Genomic DNA, 20,332 nt, shown 5'->3' on the forward strand with positions numbered 1-20,332 from the left:
AAGAACCATGAACTAAAATCTTGATTTTTTTAAAATGGCTTCATTAGTAGAAAATAACATAAGGTGTCATATTATTTGTTACAATTTAGAAAAGGTAGATGAAATGAATCTTCCAATCTTACGTCAAATTAAAGAAATTTCAAAACATTTTCATTTCTTTTTCACAATACAGAAGATGAATAAGATGATTATCTTTTTTTGAAACTGTATTTCTGTTTAATTTCTCATAAAATAATGAACACAATTAAAGATTTCACATTAAATTAATTAAGGATAAAATTTAGTTTGCAGATTATTTTCAAACACGTTGACAAACTGACCTGAATTCTAATTTTTTAACTAGAAAACTGCACAAAATCTATTGAGAAACCACCAAATGGTTTAATGTTTAATCTCACCATCAGATATGCCAAAAATAATAAAAGATTAGGAATAAAAACTAAAAAACCACAGAGAATTTTAATAATTTAAAATTTTCTATCCCACATACATCAAACAAATAAAAATTAAATTGCAATCAATCTATTTCAAAACTTCAGTTAAAAATACATCACAATCAAAGATGGAAATCATTATTTTTACCATTTACTTTTTGAGTGTCTTTGTTCAAAGTTCTAACCCCAGTATTATTATTTATAACTTCCTGATTAGACTCAAGATGTATAATTAATTGCACCCGTTTTTTTTGCAAGAGATAATTCCACATAAAATACAGTAGCTGCTCCGAGCCACGTGCCAAAGAAAAATGGCCACACGTCAACAATGACGCTCGATTCTCATCGCGTGAAAAAATGCCGGAATCAATCTTCATTCACCACCGCCGTTTTTTTTTCTCCCTTTTGCTCGCGGTGTACATATCGATTCGACACAGCGTCGTTGGACCGTGCGGTGTTTTTTGCCCAACGCCGCACCATTAAGTTATCACTGTGAGCAAAAAGCGCGCGGACACACAATATACGCCGCTTTTGACGCGAAAGAATGTGTGGAAATATGTACCTTTGACATTTGCCATTTCCGCGCACAGATGGGGCGTAAACGGGGATGAATAGCGAGCGCGGCGTCTATGGCCGAGCCCAACTTGCTCTGCATAGAGGCCTCTCTCGCATTCCTCGAGTTCAATTGTTCGGCCAGAAGGGGTTCGTATCTGCACTATCCAGTGGCTTCATAATAAAGCATACGCGAGGCACAATGCACGGGAGACGGGGCGAGGAGAGCAGCTTCTCTCTCCCTCGTAATCTGCGCGGCTCATCTGCCGATGTTATTGATACTCGAGGGAGGCAAAATCTTTTGATACCTCCGACATTTTCACGCCGTTGACGCCAAAAAGAGAAAGGTAGGTGTGAGTGGTGCACGAAGAGTTAAGTGATTGCTCTCGGCCGTGGCTCGAGTGTCATTCAGGATTCGCGTCGAGTGCATATCACACGCCACTTCTGATTCCAACACGCCGAATCGGTCCTCAAAAGCAGGTGTAATGAATGAACGATGCTTTTGGGATGCCTAGTCTTCGTCAAGTGCGAAACATTCAGAAAATTTATGCATAATATATTCAGGGTTGATTCCCATGAATGAGTGTGGTTTTGGGTTTCGTTTGGAAGGAAAATTTATCAGCTCAAAGATTTTTCCTTGGTTGGGAAGTTTTGTTGTAAAAACCAGTAAAATTAAAGGAAAACTAGAATAAGTAAATAAATATACGCTTAAAAAAACTAATAGATGTGACTTAAAAAAATTGAGTACAAAAATAATCCATTACAATAAAAAAAATTTAATTGAAAACTAGAGTTTGAACTTTCCAATTATTTATTTTCTATGAAACCGACCGAGTGCTGCGCGGGCAAGAGCAAAGCCTTTCAACTAATTTTAATGCTTTTTATCTAAATATTCAACAAATTAAAAAATTATTTGGAGTATTTTAAATACGCATTTATGTAAAACAATATAAAAGAAATTAAATAAGTGATTCAAATTATTCATAAATTTATTCATAAATTTTCAAAAATAATGACTTTTTAATCTTATTTTAAACAAAAAAAATTGGAAGGGAAGAAAATGGGCTTTGTCCTAGTTGAAAAAATAATTTTAATTAAAAAATGGCTCTTCCTGTTTCGGTCTGCAACCCTATTTCATGCGCAAGAAAAAAAGCAAAATTTACGACAAAACTTTTGAAATTATGAATAAAAATTATACTGTTGATTTTCAAAATTTACATGATATATTCAAAACTAATTATATTCTTTTGAAACCAGTGGATTTGGATTGAACTTTTTCTAATAAGCATTTTGATGCCCATCACGCTTCAATCAATAACACGATGGACGCTCGTCTAGGCCTTTGCAAAAGTTCTGATCGGGCGTGCAGTGTCGGAATTCAGAGCAGTGATATGCGAGGAATTCAGATGGTTTGACGGTGAAAGCCCAAACGTGGGGCGAATCTTTAGTGTTCAACGGAATAATAATTCGCTCGTCCGCAGAGTGTATAAAAAATCGAACATGAAAGGAATCAAAGGTCAATGCACATCGCAGGTCATGAATAAAGATGCCCAATATAGCAGGGTCTTATGATGCCTAATCGAACTGCGCCCCGACTGAGAAAATAAAGAAAGCAACTGGAAATTGCCTCCAGAATTTATATCCTCGCGGCGATAAATTTCCTTCGTTTTTCTTTTCCGCGAAATGTTAACGTTTGAAAATGTTTGGCTCCAGTGGAGGTTTCTGTGTAGCTGCCATTTTGCACGGTTTATCATCGCCAACCAAGCCGCGTGCTGGCGTTTTTATATACGCAAAGGCACGGGGATATGGTCATGTGGAAAATATCTCACAGATATCATGTGTTACAGGCCTGTATTTTCTCAAACACAGCAGAATTCGTTCGCCGCTCGGACTATTAATTCCGCTGGCCAGCCGGTTTTTGCTTATTGCCGCAAAAATATCGTCCTCTTGAACTCTCCAAAGAGTTTCGCAAAAACGCCGCGCCAGGAAAATGCACAAATTCTGGACAAAGATTAAATTTGAGACTAGAAAATCTCGATAATGTTATAGTTTCATATTTATAATCATCGATTAGACTCAAAGCCGCAATTTCAAGGAAAAATTTCTTGGTTCAGATGCTTCAGATCAAGGTAGTCATTTGTTTGAGATTTTTGGAAAATTATGGTTGGTCTTAAAATGGTTTAAAAAGTTTCTGAAGTAATTTCCCACTATTAATTTTAACTTTTTATTTAAAACTTTTTTTTATTAATTTATTTGCATAATAATAAAATAAGCCAATAAATTATCTGGCTGATTTTTTAATCATTCTTTGACTGATGGTTGGAAATGGAATTAAAAATAATACAAATTTATTTATCCGTGAAAATAAATTCGTTCTCTCAAAAGAATTACTCTTCAGTTTATGCCTTCTTTGTTTCCAACTCTGTTTGCAATATCTGAATAGAAGACTCTCTCTTTGATGAAACAACGAGTTCGGCGAAAGTCTGTTACGTCAGAGTTGTATAAAGTGAACATTACCCTTTAATACTGAATTTAACTGCTTTGAAGTTTGTTGTAGTGCCCGGAACATGCAGATAGAAGTTGAACGAGGCTTATTATTGATCACAAAAGCGGATGCATCTCTGGCAAAAGCACTTTACTCAAAGTTTGCCACTCACAGATTTATGAACGGAGCAGCCGCCGCTGCAAGTTTCCAGCGCGGCCCTCGATAAATTACCGACTGCAATTTGTCTCCGACAATTAGACAAATCCACGTGGTCTGCGTTTGCGAGAGGCGACGGTCGCGGTCGGTTTCGCAGCTGCGAGCGAATCTTGCTCGATCGGTTGGTGAAAATTGTGCCGTCCGAAATAAATATGGTCTGCATCCATAAAAGTGAGTCAAGTTAAATAAAGTGCCAACCCAGCCGCCACGTAAATGTGGCACATATACCGACCGCAGTACGACGGTCACTTCGGCTTGTGTATTTTTTAGTCTGCGGCGAGGAAAAAGTTTGCGCTACACCACGGCGGATGTATTTGTACGATTCTGCAAGTGAGTGGCCCTTAAGATTCTAAACGGAAGTAAAAAACTTCTTCTATTTGTTGGAGACTTTATATTTGCAAAACCTTTATTACTTTCAAAGTAACGCAGGGGATACGAATTTTACCTTAACAATTATTTAGACTTTAAAGTTTTGTTTCTTCATCAAATAAAAGCGACTATTTTTTACTATCCTCCTCTTTAAAATTTGAATATAGAAGAATTAAAGAAAAAATCGTTCAAATAATGTTCAAATTTGTGTAAATATAGAGTATTTTTCACAATCAGTCACTTTCTTGGTACTTAAATTACATATTTTAAGTTTAAAAGTTTTTGAGTATTTTGTTTTGTGGGAGAAAATGCTACGTCATAATCCTGTTATTTCAAAATTTTTTATAGAAATTTGTTCACCCCATTTTCTAGAGCTTACTGTCAACTTGTAAAATGCGGAGGAAAAGCGATTTAACAAATTAAATTAAACTCGAACCGGTCCGCAGAAGGAAAATAGCTCTCAAGTCATTGGCGTTTACTCACGGAGTGTTACAAAAACAGATAATTCCGATTGATGTGGAGAGCAATTCCGAGAAATCTTTGAACCCTCTGGCCAGAAATATCGTGGAAATAAAACACACACACTCTGCTCTTCGGGTAAATAAACAAAGCCACCAATTTGGACTGAGGCGAGCAGTCGTTTAATGAACTATAAAAGCCGGTGCGCGAAACGGAAAAATTAAAACTCCCCAAACAATAAACAGCGAAAATATATATACTGTGCATGTTACATTTCACTGGGGTTGCGTTATTTTTATTACTCGTGACACACAAAAACAAACTATAAAAAAAAACATTCTCTGAATAATAATAATAGAGCTCAGGAGGCGCCACTTCCGCCGTCCACGAGTGAAAATGAATTGAAAACAAATTTACTCTGGCAGTTCTTTAAATAAAAAACGGGCAGGAGATTATTTACGAGCCGGTCTGACGTCGGAGGCATTAAGGCGCACCGAATGAACTCGCCGCTTTATTGCTTCCTCGGCTGGATTAAACAATCGCGTTATTAGTGTAAAAAGTTCCAGGCCGCTCTGCTAAATGGGCCGGCAAAATTGCTTGTCCTTTTTTCCCTCGTGTGATGCGGCCTGTCGCTCAAAATTAAAAGAGCAATTTGCTCTCTCCGCCCTATTATTTTTGCGCTCGGTCGAAATTATTTCTTTCTTATTTCTGTTGACATCGACGAGGCTTTGCAAAAAACCGCAAAAGGCTCTTTTCACTGCAATTAATGCTTCAATTGTTATACGTCTCTCTTTTTGCTCGGCGATAATATCCATTGTGGCATGAAAGTTGGCAAACTTCGTCAGTCACTCAGCCAGCTGCAGTCAACAAACAAGACGAGCAGCAACTAATCTGCTCAATATTGGCTGTGCACATACACAGCTTATTAGCCATAAATCTTGGCTATTAACTAAGCAACTAAGTAAGTTCTGCCGTAAAAGACTCAATTATTTTTTTCATTAGTGTGCGAGGATTGAAATTTTTTAATTCTCTCCTAGATATAATTTCTTTTTGCATTTCTTTTCAGTGCAAAATCACAAAATGAATAAATTTCATGCCTATTGGTGTTCATAAATTTATTATTTTTTATTATTTATATTATCAAATCGACTTGATTGGCCTTTTTTAAATTATTTTCTAAAAATTTGCATTTTAATAGAAAAGTACTTTTATTACTGATTTATCAAATTAAAAAGAACGATTATTATATTATAATTTTAAAAACAATGTGTCCTAATAAAATCTGCACCAGCCAAATTATTAATGGCATTGATGTTGATCTAGTTTCAATTCCAAGAGAGACTTTTATAAGTGTCAAAAGTCATGCATAGTTCAAATGTGATTAAAAAAAATAAGCGAGCTGCTAGAATCAGCTGTGTATCGTTTTATAAATTGCAAGAAGCAGGAATAATGAGGAGAACTCTTTTAAAATCTAGGCTAATTAAAAATCTATATTTTTATATTTGCAAGGAAAATGTTTTTGACGGAAGTATCAAATCTTATCAATTATGAGGAAACCACAAAAGGCTTGTCTGTGAAAATAAGTTTTAAATATATGCGGTTGGTTGTCGGCGGTTGTTCATTTTTCAAGTGTTTTCCTCCCCGCTAAATGACGCATTTTGATTTATTCAACATTTCGATTGAAAGTCCTCGACCCGACGTCAACACAAATATTATTTGTCGCCGCCGCTTCAAGATGCGAAATATTTAGTTTTTGCACAGTGTTCCGCGGCAGCACAAACGTGACGAGCCATTCAGTCACTAGAAAGAAACAAAATCGGTATTGATTCAGTCTGGCCCGCGACGCGAAGAGAGAGAGAGAGAGAGACCGCTCAAGTGGAAAAGCCATTGCAACATACAGCGGAATTCTAAGCACCGACAGTCCGCGCCATGCTTTTTGTCCTCCTATCTCATGAATTTGGCAGAATCAACCGTATTTTTATCGGTACCGCGGAATTTTTTTACTATTGTTGCTTTGAATTGTCTTATTGATATTGATATATAAAATACGCTACGGAGTACAATCGGTATTATTATTTGTTTGGACCTCTCAAAAGAAAGTTTCGAACGGAAAATAATAAAGAGTGAGATATTCTTTCTCTTAAAAAAAAATTAGGATAATAATATGCTATAATCAACAAAATTAGTATAATTAGTTTTCTTTAATTACTTTATGGCAAAAAAAAATGTTGTTGAAACAAGAATAATGTATAAAATCGTTTAAAAATAGCAACATATTAAAAAAAATAATAAAACAAAAAATTCATCAAGATTTCATTTATCTGAAAATAAATATTTATTAGTAAAATTATAATAAATGTGAAGATATTTGTTTATTAAATTGAAGATAAAAATTATAATAATTAAATGAAATTAGTGTTTTTTTCCAAAACATTTTGATGGTTGCAAGAACCGCTAGTATAATAAAATCTTATCTCCATAATTGTTTTATGTTTGATAATTTTCCGACAAAATTGCGATGGCGAAGATAACGAAAGGCTCGAGTCAAGTCACGACTTTGGACTATTCTGAAATTCAAACCCAAACAGCGCCGTGCCCTCGGAACGTAAAAATGGATGGTGTGCATGTGCGAATGCTGAGTGGGGTGGGCTTGGGGGGCGCGACACGTATCACTGTATGTGCGCTGCGTGTAATTTCCAGCTAGGGCGCCGCCGCCTTACTGGGTCACCCCATTGTAATAAAGTGCATAGCGTGAATTCCCTGCTAGTGTGTCCCGTCCATATCGGCAGTAAATGCACTTGCCTGTTACGAGCGCCAGGAGCTCTCTGGCTTGCACTCGCCACCAGCTTGTAACACTTTTCGTACAACTGCACCGCCTTTCTCCAGTTTGTCGCAACCACCACTATACACTACATTAGATCTGCATGATTGAGAAATGGGTCTCTTGTTGCCAACTTATAAACGGGGCCGGACTTCCAAGGGCTAAACTATGGAGAAGAGCAGTTGCGAAAATCGACCCGAGCAGTGAAATCTATCAGCGGAAATAAGGGCAGGAAACTAATTCATTTGACCAAACTATTTTTAGTAAAGGATTCAAAAAACCATTGGCGCAAACTTTGAATTGGAAACAAATAAAATTGTCTAATTAATGAAAGAAATTTGTATAAAATTATTTTGTTTATATCATTAATTATGAAAATGACATCATTTTACACTGAAAATGGGAACTAAAACCAATATTGAATAATTTGTTACTTTCTTGTGAGTAAAATTGGAACAGGAAGTTAGTAATAATTAAATGTACAAGCATGAGCTTTATAATTTAATGTACTTAAATCTAAATTATAAGTCATTATTGTTTTTTATAAAAACGATTCCAAATTTAAACTTAAATTTGTGCTTAAGAAGTTGCTAATTTTTTTTCACTATAGTTGGTAATTAATTTAAAATCCTGTATCCTAAATTAAACAACCTCAAATTATTACTCTTTCAACTCTCAACCAATTTCTGAAAAGCACTAAATCATAATTTATTAATGTAGTTCCCATAGCAACAATTATAATTTCAAAAGATCCTGCACAAAGTTGTGGCGTCAGACTTATTTGAATAAATAACGAACCTGCAAGTTGGGCTCTTTGCGCGGCCAACTTCTTTCTTAATGTAGAAAGGCCTGCAGAAACTCTCATTACGGTCTCGATTGTTTCGTCATGCATTTGCATTAGCCACACGCGTTGGGAACAAATCTTTTGGAAATCGATCGCGGTGCTCTTGTTGCGGCGGAGCCTCCTTGCTAATACCCCGGAGTCCGAAAGGGGATAACAAGGAGGAAATTGTAATAAATTACTTCCAAATATTTGTCCAAATTGTTTACATTGGTGCGGCAGCACGCAGACTACGGCCGGCTAAAGGTCCCATCCTACCTCATAATTCATATTTCTATTTTAAACCCGCACTAACAACACGGCGGTGCGCGCCTCCACGCACTACTTCTCCGCCGCCGCCACCGACCCGACGCACTGGCGCAAAATTTGAATCGCTCTTTCACTCGTCGCGTATGATTTACCGCACGGCCTAACGTGATAAATACGATTTCCATCAACTGCAGCCGCGGCCGCACAGATAGCAACAGCTAAAGCGGCCAAATCTGATTTTGTCATGTGGCGAGAGGGAATATGTGCGACGGAGGCTGCCATATTCTGAGCCTTTTTGATAATCGATGCGTCAGCACCTTGCGAAACGTGTCCTGAATAACACTCCGAGAAAAGGGGGTAAACACGGCTGGAGTGCAAACAAAAAAATTGAGACCAGAAAAGAAACTCATCAGTAAAATGAAAGGACCACCGAAAGATATAAAAAAAAAATGAGGAAAATTTGAAACAAATATTTGGACTGAAAAACCCTCCTTTGAGCTTTTAATTTATTTCAAATTGTTTAAGATTTAGCTATTTTCATCAAAAATTTCAACGTAGAATTTAAAAATGTTTTTAATTCATGTTAAAAAAATTTTAAAACTATAAGAGACATTGGAGATTAATTTTCCATTTAATAGAGCTACTTCAATTTGCACCAAACTGTTTATAGAAAAATAAAAACTAAACCTTCTTAATGGGAAAAGTCCAATTCATCGTTTATCAAGTTATAAAATGTTTCACTTCCTTCGTAATTAAGCTTCTCAAATTAATTTCTTTGCATTCAATTTCATTACAAAATCTGTTAACTTATATACTTTAGCAAGAAGCATATAATTTGATGGAAATTTAAATACATATATTTTAATATATAGAATTAACATTAATATTAAATAAAATACACTACAAAAAATGTTAAGATAAATTTACATAAAATTAAGCATATTTTTTATTGGTCAAAAAAAGTATTTTAAATATTTTTATTTATTTTCTGTAATATGATGACGTAATTTACGCAGACTAATTGTGATAAGGGTGATTAATTCACATAATTAATAAAAATTGGTGTCTTTTTCAACATGCAACTTGTAAACAACAAAAGATTTGCGGTTTTATAAAAACAGTCAAAATCATTATGTATGTATGAACGAAGCAAGGAATGCTATATTTAAATCAGCTAGATTTTCCTCTCTCCCAACGATTCGTCATTTCCTCTCTGTTGAATTGAGCGGTGCAAGAAAATATCTCATTTCACTCGGAGCCCTTGCATCCCCTTGACCCTAATTGAATATCGCCGGAGTCTCATCTCGTCACGGGCTAAAATTGAACTTATTGCTTGCAAGAGAGTGCTCGAGAAAAAGTCAGCCGGTGTCTGTTTTGGGTTTTTGTATTTCCGTCTATTTTCGGGCATGATGAGATACACCCCTTTTATTCCGACTGCGTCAGATTTTATTATAATAAGCACGGAACAAAATCAAGACATCAATGGTTAATCGATTGCAAACAAACCCCTTTAGTATCTCTCCGAAATGCGTCAAGAAATAATTCGAAATCGATATTCACTTTATTATAATATTATATTTACTGTAAAAAATTGTAAATGATATTGACTGAATTGTTTGTTATAAGTAATGAGATGAATCTTCGAAAAATTGAAACTGATTTTTGATTGTTTCAAATCATTTTTTTATCATTTCTATAATTAAAAATTTGAAAGATCTAGCTTTCAAGATAGGTTCATCTTTTCCAAAATCAATAACACGAAAAATGATCAGGAAATTTTTTAAAGCTGGTTGCAGGTTTTCTTTAAAGTCGACGGTGCCTTCCCAACCAAAGGGGTGCAGTTTTAAATAAAATAAAATTTTTTGCGCTTACTGTGAGTGTCGAATTTGCGGATGATGGTCTCGATGATGGTTGTGCGTGGTGCCACGTGACCTCTTCGGACCGGCATGTTGTTGTTCTGTGCGTTCAGTCAGGGGGACGACGGCTACTGGAGGCTGCACCGAGTCGCCTCGGCGAACGCGAAACGGAACAAACTGGGGGAATTCGGTGGTCGGCGGCGGCACAGGCTCCGAGGAGACGGGGGGTGCGAAACAGTCAACTGGAAATAACGACGACCAAATCCATCAAGTTGCAGGTGGTGAGAAGGCACATGAGTTCGCGCGCGCCACCCACACTATACTATTGCACCTCTCGAGGGCATGGTGCTGGTGTGGCGTTGGCCGCGAAAGCGCCGCGCCCGCCGCGACTCATCCTCGATCCCAGGCTCTCGTGACAAGACTGAGCCGACACGCTCGCAACCACCGACCCCGAACCATCGGTGCGCCATCGCTGGGCACCTCTCGAACGAACTCGGAGCCGCGCGCGGCCGTCGCCGAACCAACGCAAAGCCGCTTGCGGACTGCGCACCGCATTTGCCTCCGCGAAAACCTTTTCTCGGCTCACGACGTAAATCTGACCCGCACCGACTGACCTCTTTCGGTCCACAAGGGCTTTTCGGCAAAGTTTCAAACTGTTTCTCGCTCGGAAAGGATTTTTCATATTTAAATGCTAATTTTTTGTTCATTCCCTTAAATAATTTTAGACACATTTGAATTTAAAAAGACTGAAACTTTTAAACAATTTTGAACAGCTAGTGCAATTAAGTTTAAAAAAATTTTTAATTAAATGTACAATTCTAAATTTTTATCTATTATATAATAATTTAAATTTAATACGTAACAGTTTATTAATTTTTTTAATAAAACTCGAATTATAAATTTATGTTTTAATTTTTAATATTTATAATAAATTTTTATTCTTATTTATGATTTCAAATTAATTATTGTTATTTGTAGTTTAATGAATAAACAATTATGTAAATTATTTTGCACTTACATTTTTAAATATTTAAATCAAAATTATTGCGTAGTTCTCACAGAGTTTTCAGATTTACGTTAACACTCACATCACAGTGATCCAAATATGCATAAATTTAAAATTGATTGACAATTAAAAATATCATTAAAACTTGAAACTAATTAATGAAAATTTTAAAGTCGCTATCAATGAATATTTTTAATTCTAAACTTTGAATAAAATTACTCTTGGATCTTTTGTGAAATAATTATGTTGAATATAAAATTTTTAAAAGAGAAATGATTGAGATAAAATTCATTGAAAAAAAAACACTGAAATCAGTTTTTACTTAAAATATGACATTGAAAGACCGGAAAAGACTTAACCATATTCGTAAATTCCTCAGTAGATGATATCAAAAAATAATGCATAGCATTAATTATTAAAACTACGTTTTCACAATAAGCGTGAAATATGTGGGTTTTTTCCCTTCTCGCTCTCCAGAAACTGCACGCTATCCGGACTTTCGCCTGAGAGACGCTTGAAAAATTTAATTTAATTCATTCTCCACCCAAGTACTTATTATTATTGCACATTGATATTTTTTCCCAACATTTTCCGGAACACTGCATGCTATTATAATAGAATTTCGAGATTAAAATGCAGCAACACAGTGACTATGGAACGCTTTTTCCGCCGCAACCCAGTTGCACGTGATGATGTTGTGTGCGGCGGGTTGTATATATATTGATGTATGCAAAGCAAATGTGTTTTGCCGGTGTATGCATGCATGTAGTATGTGTTCTTAATGCCCGCGGTTCGCGCGCCCAGGTCGATACAACACACGAGAGAGAGAATGGGTATGAAAAGTGAAGCGGGACGGAAAAAGCCACACGCGAGATGTGTAAATATTTATGGGGGCGCGCGCACGCCGCTCTGCTCGTCTGCATTTGAGGATTTTCGCGGTACCCACACACTCACAAAGCCATTAATGGCCATGAATAATGCCGCGACCGGCCGAGTTATGTAACGCGACAGCCACTTTCTTTCTTGGATTTCCTTGCCGCGACTCTGTACGGAGAAAAGGATGTAATTGAATTTGAGTAAAAAGAAGGTGCAAAACTTTGTGTATGCAAATTTCTTGCGCCCGTACGTTCGTGAACTTTTCCAACTGAGATTTAATTATTTATGATGCTTTTATACAATATAATGATAAAGTTCTGTTTTATTAAACTTTTGGGAACTTTTTTTTAATGCACTCTCTCTCATTTCATTGATTTTCTTTTCAATGTGACAAAATAAATAATGGGTTTATAAAAACCACATGTTATTTTTTATATTTAGCTTATTTTTATATTTCAATGTGCTGATGTTTAAAACACAATAATAGACAATTTTGTAGTACGTACGTGTTTTTTCTAAAGGTTGGCAGCGCGTTTGCTCCCATATTGTATGTCGCGCGTACAACATTGTTTTTACATCGCGCCGGTCCAGAGACCATTAACCATTATAGTAAGCGCGACGCACGCCGCATTTATTTATTATAGGCTCTCAAATAAAAATATAAATTAAACTTAAATTTCTATCTTATTGCAAAATAAGTTGCAATAAATGCATTAAAAATAAAAATACATTTGGCATTTAATTGTTAGCCTGAGATATTAAAATTGACAGGCAAAAGATTTTTTATTTTATCAAACAACATTTACAATATGTATTTTTTTTCATCATTCTAAATATTGAAACGAAGAAATTTTGGTGGGAAAATACTTCAGTTTCTTAAAATTTAAAATACGGTGACATTAGATGATTCTAGGCACCAAAATCAGCAGTTTAACTTGTAAATGGAGTGTCTAGTCAATTTAATATTATCAAAGTGTATTTTGATTGCTTTTTTTATAAATAAAGGTTTAAATTAATAATGAATATTAAAGAGGTTTGCCCTGTTTCAATTTTCATGAAATTCACTCCGAGTTTTAGCATTACATTTAAATTAATACATATTGTGAATAAATTTTTGCCTTTTGTTTTTAAATAAAATGGAATCCAAAAATATTCAAACTTCAAGAAGGCACCATCTTGAAAGTTTCATTCGAATAATAATAACTTCTCTGCTTCAGCCAGTGAAATAGCAAGCCCAAGGCAAAGCGAGTCGTTTGCTAAAGAGGTTTGAATCGAGTCTTGGCGCGCACGTGAAGCAACAAAAAACTAATCAAGGGCATGGAAGGTGTTTGTGCATCATTCATGTGCATTTCGCTCTCGGCCTAATTGCGATCTCGCTCTCTCTCTCGCACCCCGCCCCTCCCCTCCTTCTCCCTCCTGTCTGCCCGCCCGCCCGCCCTAATGTGCTTGTGATGCAATTAGGTTAGAGAGAAGCAAAGAATTTTGTGCACTCTGCCTCTCTGCATAAATTTCACTCTTTAATTATTTCTCATTGCTACTCTCCGCCCGCCCGCGCTCCTGCTTGTTAAAATAAGCAAATTTTATTACACAAAAATATCGACTTCAATTAAATTTGCATATTCAGGTTTATAATTTGCTCTGCAGCAACAACAGTTCTCGATTTGCATTCGAAATTTAACTTATAACTTTGCGAAAACATATTTATCAAAAGGAGGCAGATTTTACAGCTAAGCCGCATGGCCATTTTGACGCAGTTGATGGCGGCATCTGTGAAAAATTTAATGTGGCTTTTTATGAAGCAAAAGAGAAAAAAATATGCATGTTTTCCCACCTGCAGTTCCTCTTTTTATAGTCAACAGCTGGCGTGCGGCTCGCCAAATTTTGCGGTGACGAGAAAAAAAATCAGCGTCTGGCACCAGAAAATTTCCTGGTTGCGAAAACTCTATCTTGTTACAACAATTTATTATAAAAGAAAAAAAATGGTATTTGACAAGGTTTAAATGTATGAAATTGATGAAAACTTTCCAAATATTTTCCTCTAAAATTTTGTTCGGATTTTGTATCGAAAAAAATTTAATTCAGACTACAATTACATTACTTACAATCAATCAACAATTACTCTACAATCGCAATTTTTTTCTACAGAGAATTGCAGATAATATAAATGGCACTTGTAAAATTTGCAGCATCAATTTTTAAGAATTCTTGTAATTTTGCCACTTTTGAAGAGGCCTTAAATAGAGCATCATAAATAAATCCATTTTGTACGAAGCACCACATTAATCATCATAAAATTTGTCTCTCATTTTTATACACACTTGGCATACGACGCCAAATTGCTGAATCAGCATATCTGCAATCTCAGCAGCGTTTATTTGGACGGAAAGCAAAAAAGATCTACGAATCGGGCAGCCGAGCGTTGTGCAACCGTGCCCATTTACTTTATTGACGGAGCGGAAAAAGTTGTGCAGTGCGACGACTCGACTCTTCACCGCGAAATTGAATACAAATTGCATTTATACGTTGGCGATGGTGAGGCGGCGGGACGTGCTTCGCTCTGATGGAGCCGCTCGGAACTTTTAGCAGGGGTGAGAGCACCACAGGCACCAGCAGAGGGTGTGCGGAGCCAGATCTGGAGCGCCGAGCGCAGAGTGCGTTTTTTATTATTGCCACCTGGGATTATCACTGATTCGAGTTCAAATCGGGCGGGATTTCCATTTCAAAGAAAAATTTTATTTGAAATTAGTCTCGAATTTACTGATTTTTTAGAGTCTGAGCAAAATACAAATTAGAACGCTTCTTGTTTATCACCAAATCACCAGGATCGCATGTAAAAAAAAATAATAATAATAATTGCCTAAAGTTAAAATCGAGAAGGAAAGAGAGAAAGTGTGCACAGGTTAATTTTTCTTGCGTGCCTCTCAATCCGCTTTAGCTATAAAAACGCACATTTACTTTTAACGCTTTTAAGATTATTTAAGAGGATAATAAAAAAAAGGAGGGCGTATTCGTGTTTGCAAACTTGTCTTAAAATTATAAACTAATTGGATGAAAAAAATTCAAGAGGAATTTAATTACTATTTAATTTTTAATGCGCCTTGCACTTGTAATTTTATTCATTATTCCTTCGTTATTTGTGCGTTAAATTATTTATTCTTTTTAGATATTTCGAGATATTTTTCCAAATTAAAAAAAATATTTATACTTTATATAAAAATTAAATTTTCAATTGAAAATACGATTTGAAGAACTTAACTAGATAATTCACGTGCAAATTTAATTAGTTTATTTTTAATTATTGAATTACTTTTAAGCGATTTATGCTATAAATTTATTCATTTATTTATATTAGAGTAATCCTCAATGCGAAATTTAAATTCAGTCTGCCTCCATTGTTAGCAGAATTTCTAAAATTAATCTAGATAAAATGAAGATATTTAATTGAACAAAATGATATTTTTAGCATAATATAACATAAAACCTTGAAATTAGAATTGTACGTGCCGGTTCAGTTGTGTGCTATTTCTAGGCAAAATCCCGCTCCTCCGCTTGTCACGCTTGTTTAATAATTTGCCTGCGTCTGTTAAATTGGATTCAAGATTTCCTCAATTTGTTGGTTGGCTCTAGAAATAATAATATGTTACTTCTCACAAGTTTACTGAAGAGGAGTTTTTTAATTACAAAGAGTGTATTTTCTTTTAATTTCTTTTTCCATGCTGTTTGATTCAATGGAAAAAATTGTGAAAGAAGCTACAGTAAAAATAATAAAAAAGGGACGTTCCCAAAATCTTCTGCGACGGCAAGCAAATGATTTTGAGATGATCTCGTTTTTTGAACTTCAGTCAATGTCTCTTCAGCTTCAATTTCTGTTTAACCCTCTTTGACAACTAAAAAATTGTATTAAAAAAATTATAATAATTTTTAAATCGAATACATTAATGGGAGTTGATTGAATCTACCTAAAAAAAAATCGATTTCACTTTTCTTGTTGTATTATTCGCTCTCCGCTTGTTACACCCGGCGATGCGGAATAAGTGGCTTTTGTGTTTTGTCTCGCGGCGTGAGAACAAACTGCGAGGGGGTTTTACGCATCCCCCACCTAGCTACTTTCTCTCGGGGCCGAATGATAATAAAATAAAAATCGACCAAACACAGGCGAGTAGTCGACAGCGGAGAAAAGATCAGCCGCACCGAAATGCCGCCGTGTGTGTGTCAAACGCTGTATAATAATAACACTAAAACACAAAGTTGGCGTTTACGACGGCGGCCCCAATGAAAAAATCTCGCTCGCACGCAGCACACCATATCGTCGGATACAATCAGACTCCTCTCGTTTTGTGGAAGCAATAAAATGCTAAAGATATACGCGCGCTTACACACATTGCTACTCGCGCGCGCATTGTTTAATTTTGTAGCGCGGGCTAGCATTGTGCCCTGCACTTTATTTGCTTCGCCTGCACGTTCGAATAAGCCGAGCGGAAGAGATAAATTATTCAAGCCGGGTCCGTACGCTAAATCTTTCATTCTCGTCCAACTTTTCGCACTGGGGAAATTGCAGGGTGCGTGCAACGTGGCGACCAAAACGATGTGTTTGTGCAAACGCGTAAGGCTTAATAATTTTCAATAGTCATTTTCGCCCCGGAGCTCGGCCGGGTGGAGACGCAAGGGACTTCTTTACAAAAGGTCGCTCCACAGATATGGAACTTTGATATGCACAGTAATTAACTTCACTAATTACTTTGCGTCAATGCTAGTGATTTTATCACTTTTATTTGGAAAAAAGTAAATTAATTATAAAATATTTTCTAAATTATAATAAATTAAATAAATTGTATTTTAATCACAAATTTGCGTTTATGTCTACATTAAAGCTTTAAAAAATAAGTGAGAGAGTTGGGTATTTTCCCCTTAATTAAAAATAATGTAAGGCAGACTTATGCAAGTGTATTTTAATATGTTTGAAAATATAGTAATATTTTAAATAATATAATGGACAAAGCTTGATTGCGCTATGAACTGAATAAGGAAGACCAGGTTGAATAAGTAGTAAAATATAACAAATAATATTAAACATTAAATCATATAATATTCATGTAAAAGTGTTTAATATTTATCTTAAATATGAAATTGTAAATTTAATTATAATTTAAAACATAAAAAACGATTTCATGAACTAACAAAGAACGTTCAAAATTAATTGCTGGATAATAGGTGGCCACGTTCTTTTAAAAATTATCAACAAAACAATTGTAATAAATATTCTTTGAATGGTCTCAATAATTATTAAATTATTTTATAATTGAATTTGCAAGTTACTGTGCATTGCAGCCTTACAAAAACCGTTTTTTTTTTTCAAATTTCATGGATGGAAGAAGTTTGCATTTAAAGAAAATACTATAATACTACAAAATTATCTATTGCGTATTCTGAATTTTGAGGAAAATAAACTGCTGCAGGGAAATAATTGATGCAGGGAATGTTGGTCCTTCTCAGGCTATTTTAATTTTCAGCCGAGGGTTTATCTGTGTGGCTGTTTGTTTGCAATGACAGCTGTTGCAGGAATGAATCGCTCGCAAACTCGCACTCAGTGGCATTGCACATCAGAGGAGAGAGAATACGGAAGTATGGACCTCGAAAACTTTCTCAGCTTGCTCGAGCTGCTCGACTATTAGACCGGAATATGGACGAGAAGCGACCACTTGGCCGCCGACCTGAGCAGTACATAGACAAAAACTACATATGTATTTTTTTGTTTGCAATGTGAAAGTTTTGGCCCAAGGAAAGGCAAAGGGACGTGCGCAAGACCTGAACAAACAGCCGCTCGATTTGCCCGCAAATATGGAATATCAAATGAGTACCAACTTTTTACACGTGCCGCGGCTAACTTTTTCAAGGAATAACAATGAAGTTTTTTGTTCACAAATAAGTGGAGAGCAATCTTAACTTTCCTCCAATTTCAGTTTCCTGACATCAATATTTAGTTATCGACGTCCAATTTTTTAGCGCATATTTAAATTGCGAACTACTTGTTTTTATACAGAAAATCAATTTTTTTTTTCTAATTTGAAAAATATTTATTAAAAAAGTATAAACGTCTCGTCAAGAAATTTTTCTAATATGATTCTTAAAAAAATTTATACTTCTGATTCACCTCAAGAAAAGTTATAATTTCCCTTGTCCTCTGAAGACGGATTGTTACAAATTGAGGTCAAAAATTGTGTCCGAGCTTTCCGAGTGATGAATCACTCTTCTTTTCGGCCGATTATAAATCAAGGCGTTGGGGCAGATTAAGATGGCACAATTATGTGCAGTGTGCTGGAGGATAAAGTGGTGGTCGCGAACAGATGGGTATTTCACAAAGTGAATTTATAATGCACTCACCCAACGGCAGCGAGGCGCAGTTTCTCCGACACCACCAGTCTACCGACGCTTCCACACCAGCCCATTTTTCATCGTTCCATCGCCGCCGCCTGCACAACACAAGACATGAACATGAGTGATTGATCACCTGGTTGAAGAAATCTAATAATTGCGGCTAGACCTAATTATTTATTATTTAAATTCTAGTGAACATATATATGTAATTTTGGTATAAATGATGAATGAAATTTTCAAATACGAACTCTTTCCACCTCGGTGATTTTACGTGAAGCGAAAATTGAAGAGGAATGAATTTTCAAAAATTTTCATCCAAATTCTTCACGCTGAGTGACATTAAATGGACGCTTTCATTTTATATTCTTGTTCGCACAACTACACGTATGCAAATGAAGGGTGCGGTTAATGCTTGCCGAGGCTAGAGTTTGTCCCAAGGCACTGTAAAGCAAAATCGAGAGAATGTTGGACCTCCAGCGTCTGGCAAGGGACATTAAAATTTTGCGTAAACGGGTGTACCAGACAATAAAATAATTTAACTAGAATACCTCAGCATTCTCAGCTGGGATTTTACACTGGGGTGAAAATTTCACTCTTTTTTTGAATAATTAAAAGCAAGCGTTTTGTTTTGAATATAACGTTTTGAAATAAATAAAACAAATGGTTGAGATAATTTTTTGAGTAAAAGTAACATTAAAAAATAATAAACATTAGTTGAAACGATAAAAAAAATTAAAACAAATTAAATTGAGACGTTCAGTTCAGTTTTAGTTAAATTTATTTTCTTGCCTTTGAACTTTTTTCAACTTTTCCTATAACATTAGATAATATCAAGAGACTACTAATTAGTTAATTAAAAAAAAAACCGGAAGTAATAAATAAGCACGGTTAAAAGTTTCTTCATTGTTGTAAAACCAAACTGTCTATTCTCTGATCATTGCGAGTTTTAATTTTTAATTAGATATTTCAAGGATTAACAATTAACCCTTGATTTAAAACTTACAAAATCATTTTTAGCGTGGCTACTAATTTAATTTATGTGTGTCGTCACCATAGTTTGCCCAAAACAAGAATGTCAAAAACTTAAAATCTCAAATTTTTCTGAAAATTGACATAAAAACATAAATAAAATCCATGAATTGTGAGAAAAAATTTAAAGGGGAAATAAACGTAAATATTTTCAAAATTTAAGCGCAAAAAGTATTAAATAAATAAATGTTTCCTGCCATTATTCAAGAATACAAGAGAAAGAAATCTTTCTGGCCAGAATTGTTTTTTCCTCTACTGCGGAAATATTTATGAATAAACACATTAAGACAAGCGTGTCGTTTTCCCCGCAGGAGTTTTCTCCTCCCTCGGCGGCAACGCGCAGTGTGTAGCGAAAACAGCGGAGAGATTATTATTTTTCTTCGCCACTCGACGGCAGTTTCGCTTCTGCGGCGTGTTTGCAGAAATATAATATATTATCTTATCAGTGCGCTCGTAATTTTGCCTCGCTTTCGCATTACGGCTGCTTTATTTCCTTCAGCGAGCACCACCGCATGGATGGATTCCCCGCGCTTTTGCTCCGTACATACAACGTTTCGTTCGCTTTTTCATCGCGCTAGATTGCACCCTACGAGGAAAAATGCACTTGATTCTGCAGTGCGGACAACGCTTGAGCAAACAGAGGCTTTAACGAAATCAGAGCTGCAGCTCAGCTGAAAGAGAAACCAATTTCCTTTGTGCATCACATGCAGGAACTGACGGTGCTTACTTTTAGCAGAATTCGCAGCAAAATATGGAAATAAATG

General features: G+C 35.7%; 1 protein-coding gene across 14 annotated transcripts in view; it reads right to left on the reverse strand.

The window, feature by feature from the left end:
* The window catches only part of LOC132198550 (potassium voltage-gated channel subfamily H member 6), a 164,977-nt gene that overhangs the window by 103,797 nt on the left and 40,848 nt on the right, over positions 1–20,332 (reverse strand). The window contains exon 2 of one of the 14 annotated variants that reach the window (XM_059622621.1): positions 18,546–18,634. The exons of 12 other annotated variants lie outside the window; for them this stretch is intronic. Coding sequence is in view for 1 of the 2 variants with exons in the window: in XM_059622617.1 (XP_059478600.1) it covers positions 10,299–10,374 (76 nt within the window). In the remaining variant the exon portion in view is untranslated. Of the gene's footprint in view, positions 1–10,298; positions 10,683–18,545; positions 18,635–20,332 lie in introns of those variants that run through there. One more of the 14 variants, XM_059622617.1, reaches the window with a different exon arrangement.

The sequence above is a fragment of the Neocloeon triangulifer genome, unplaced genomic scaffold (genome assembly GCF_031216515.1).
Source record: "Neocloeon triangulifer isolate White Clay Creek 2 clone unplaced genomic scaffold, ASM3121651v1 ptg000013l, whole genome shotgun sequence".
In the NCBI taxonomy this organism is placed as follows: domain Eukaryota; kingdom Metazoa; phylum Arthropoda; class Insecta; order Ephemeroptera; family Baetidae; genus Neocloeon; species Neocloeon triangulifer.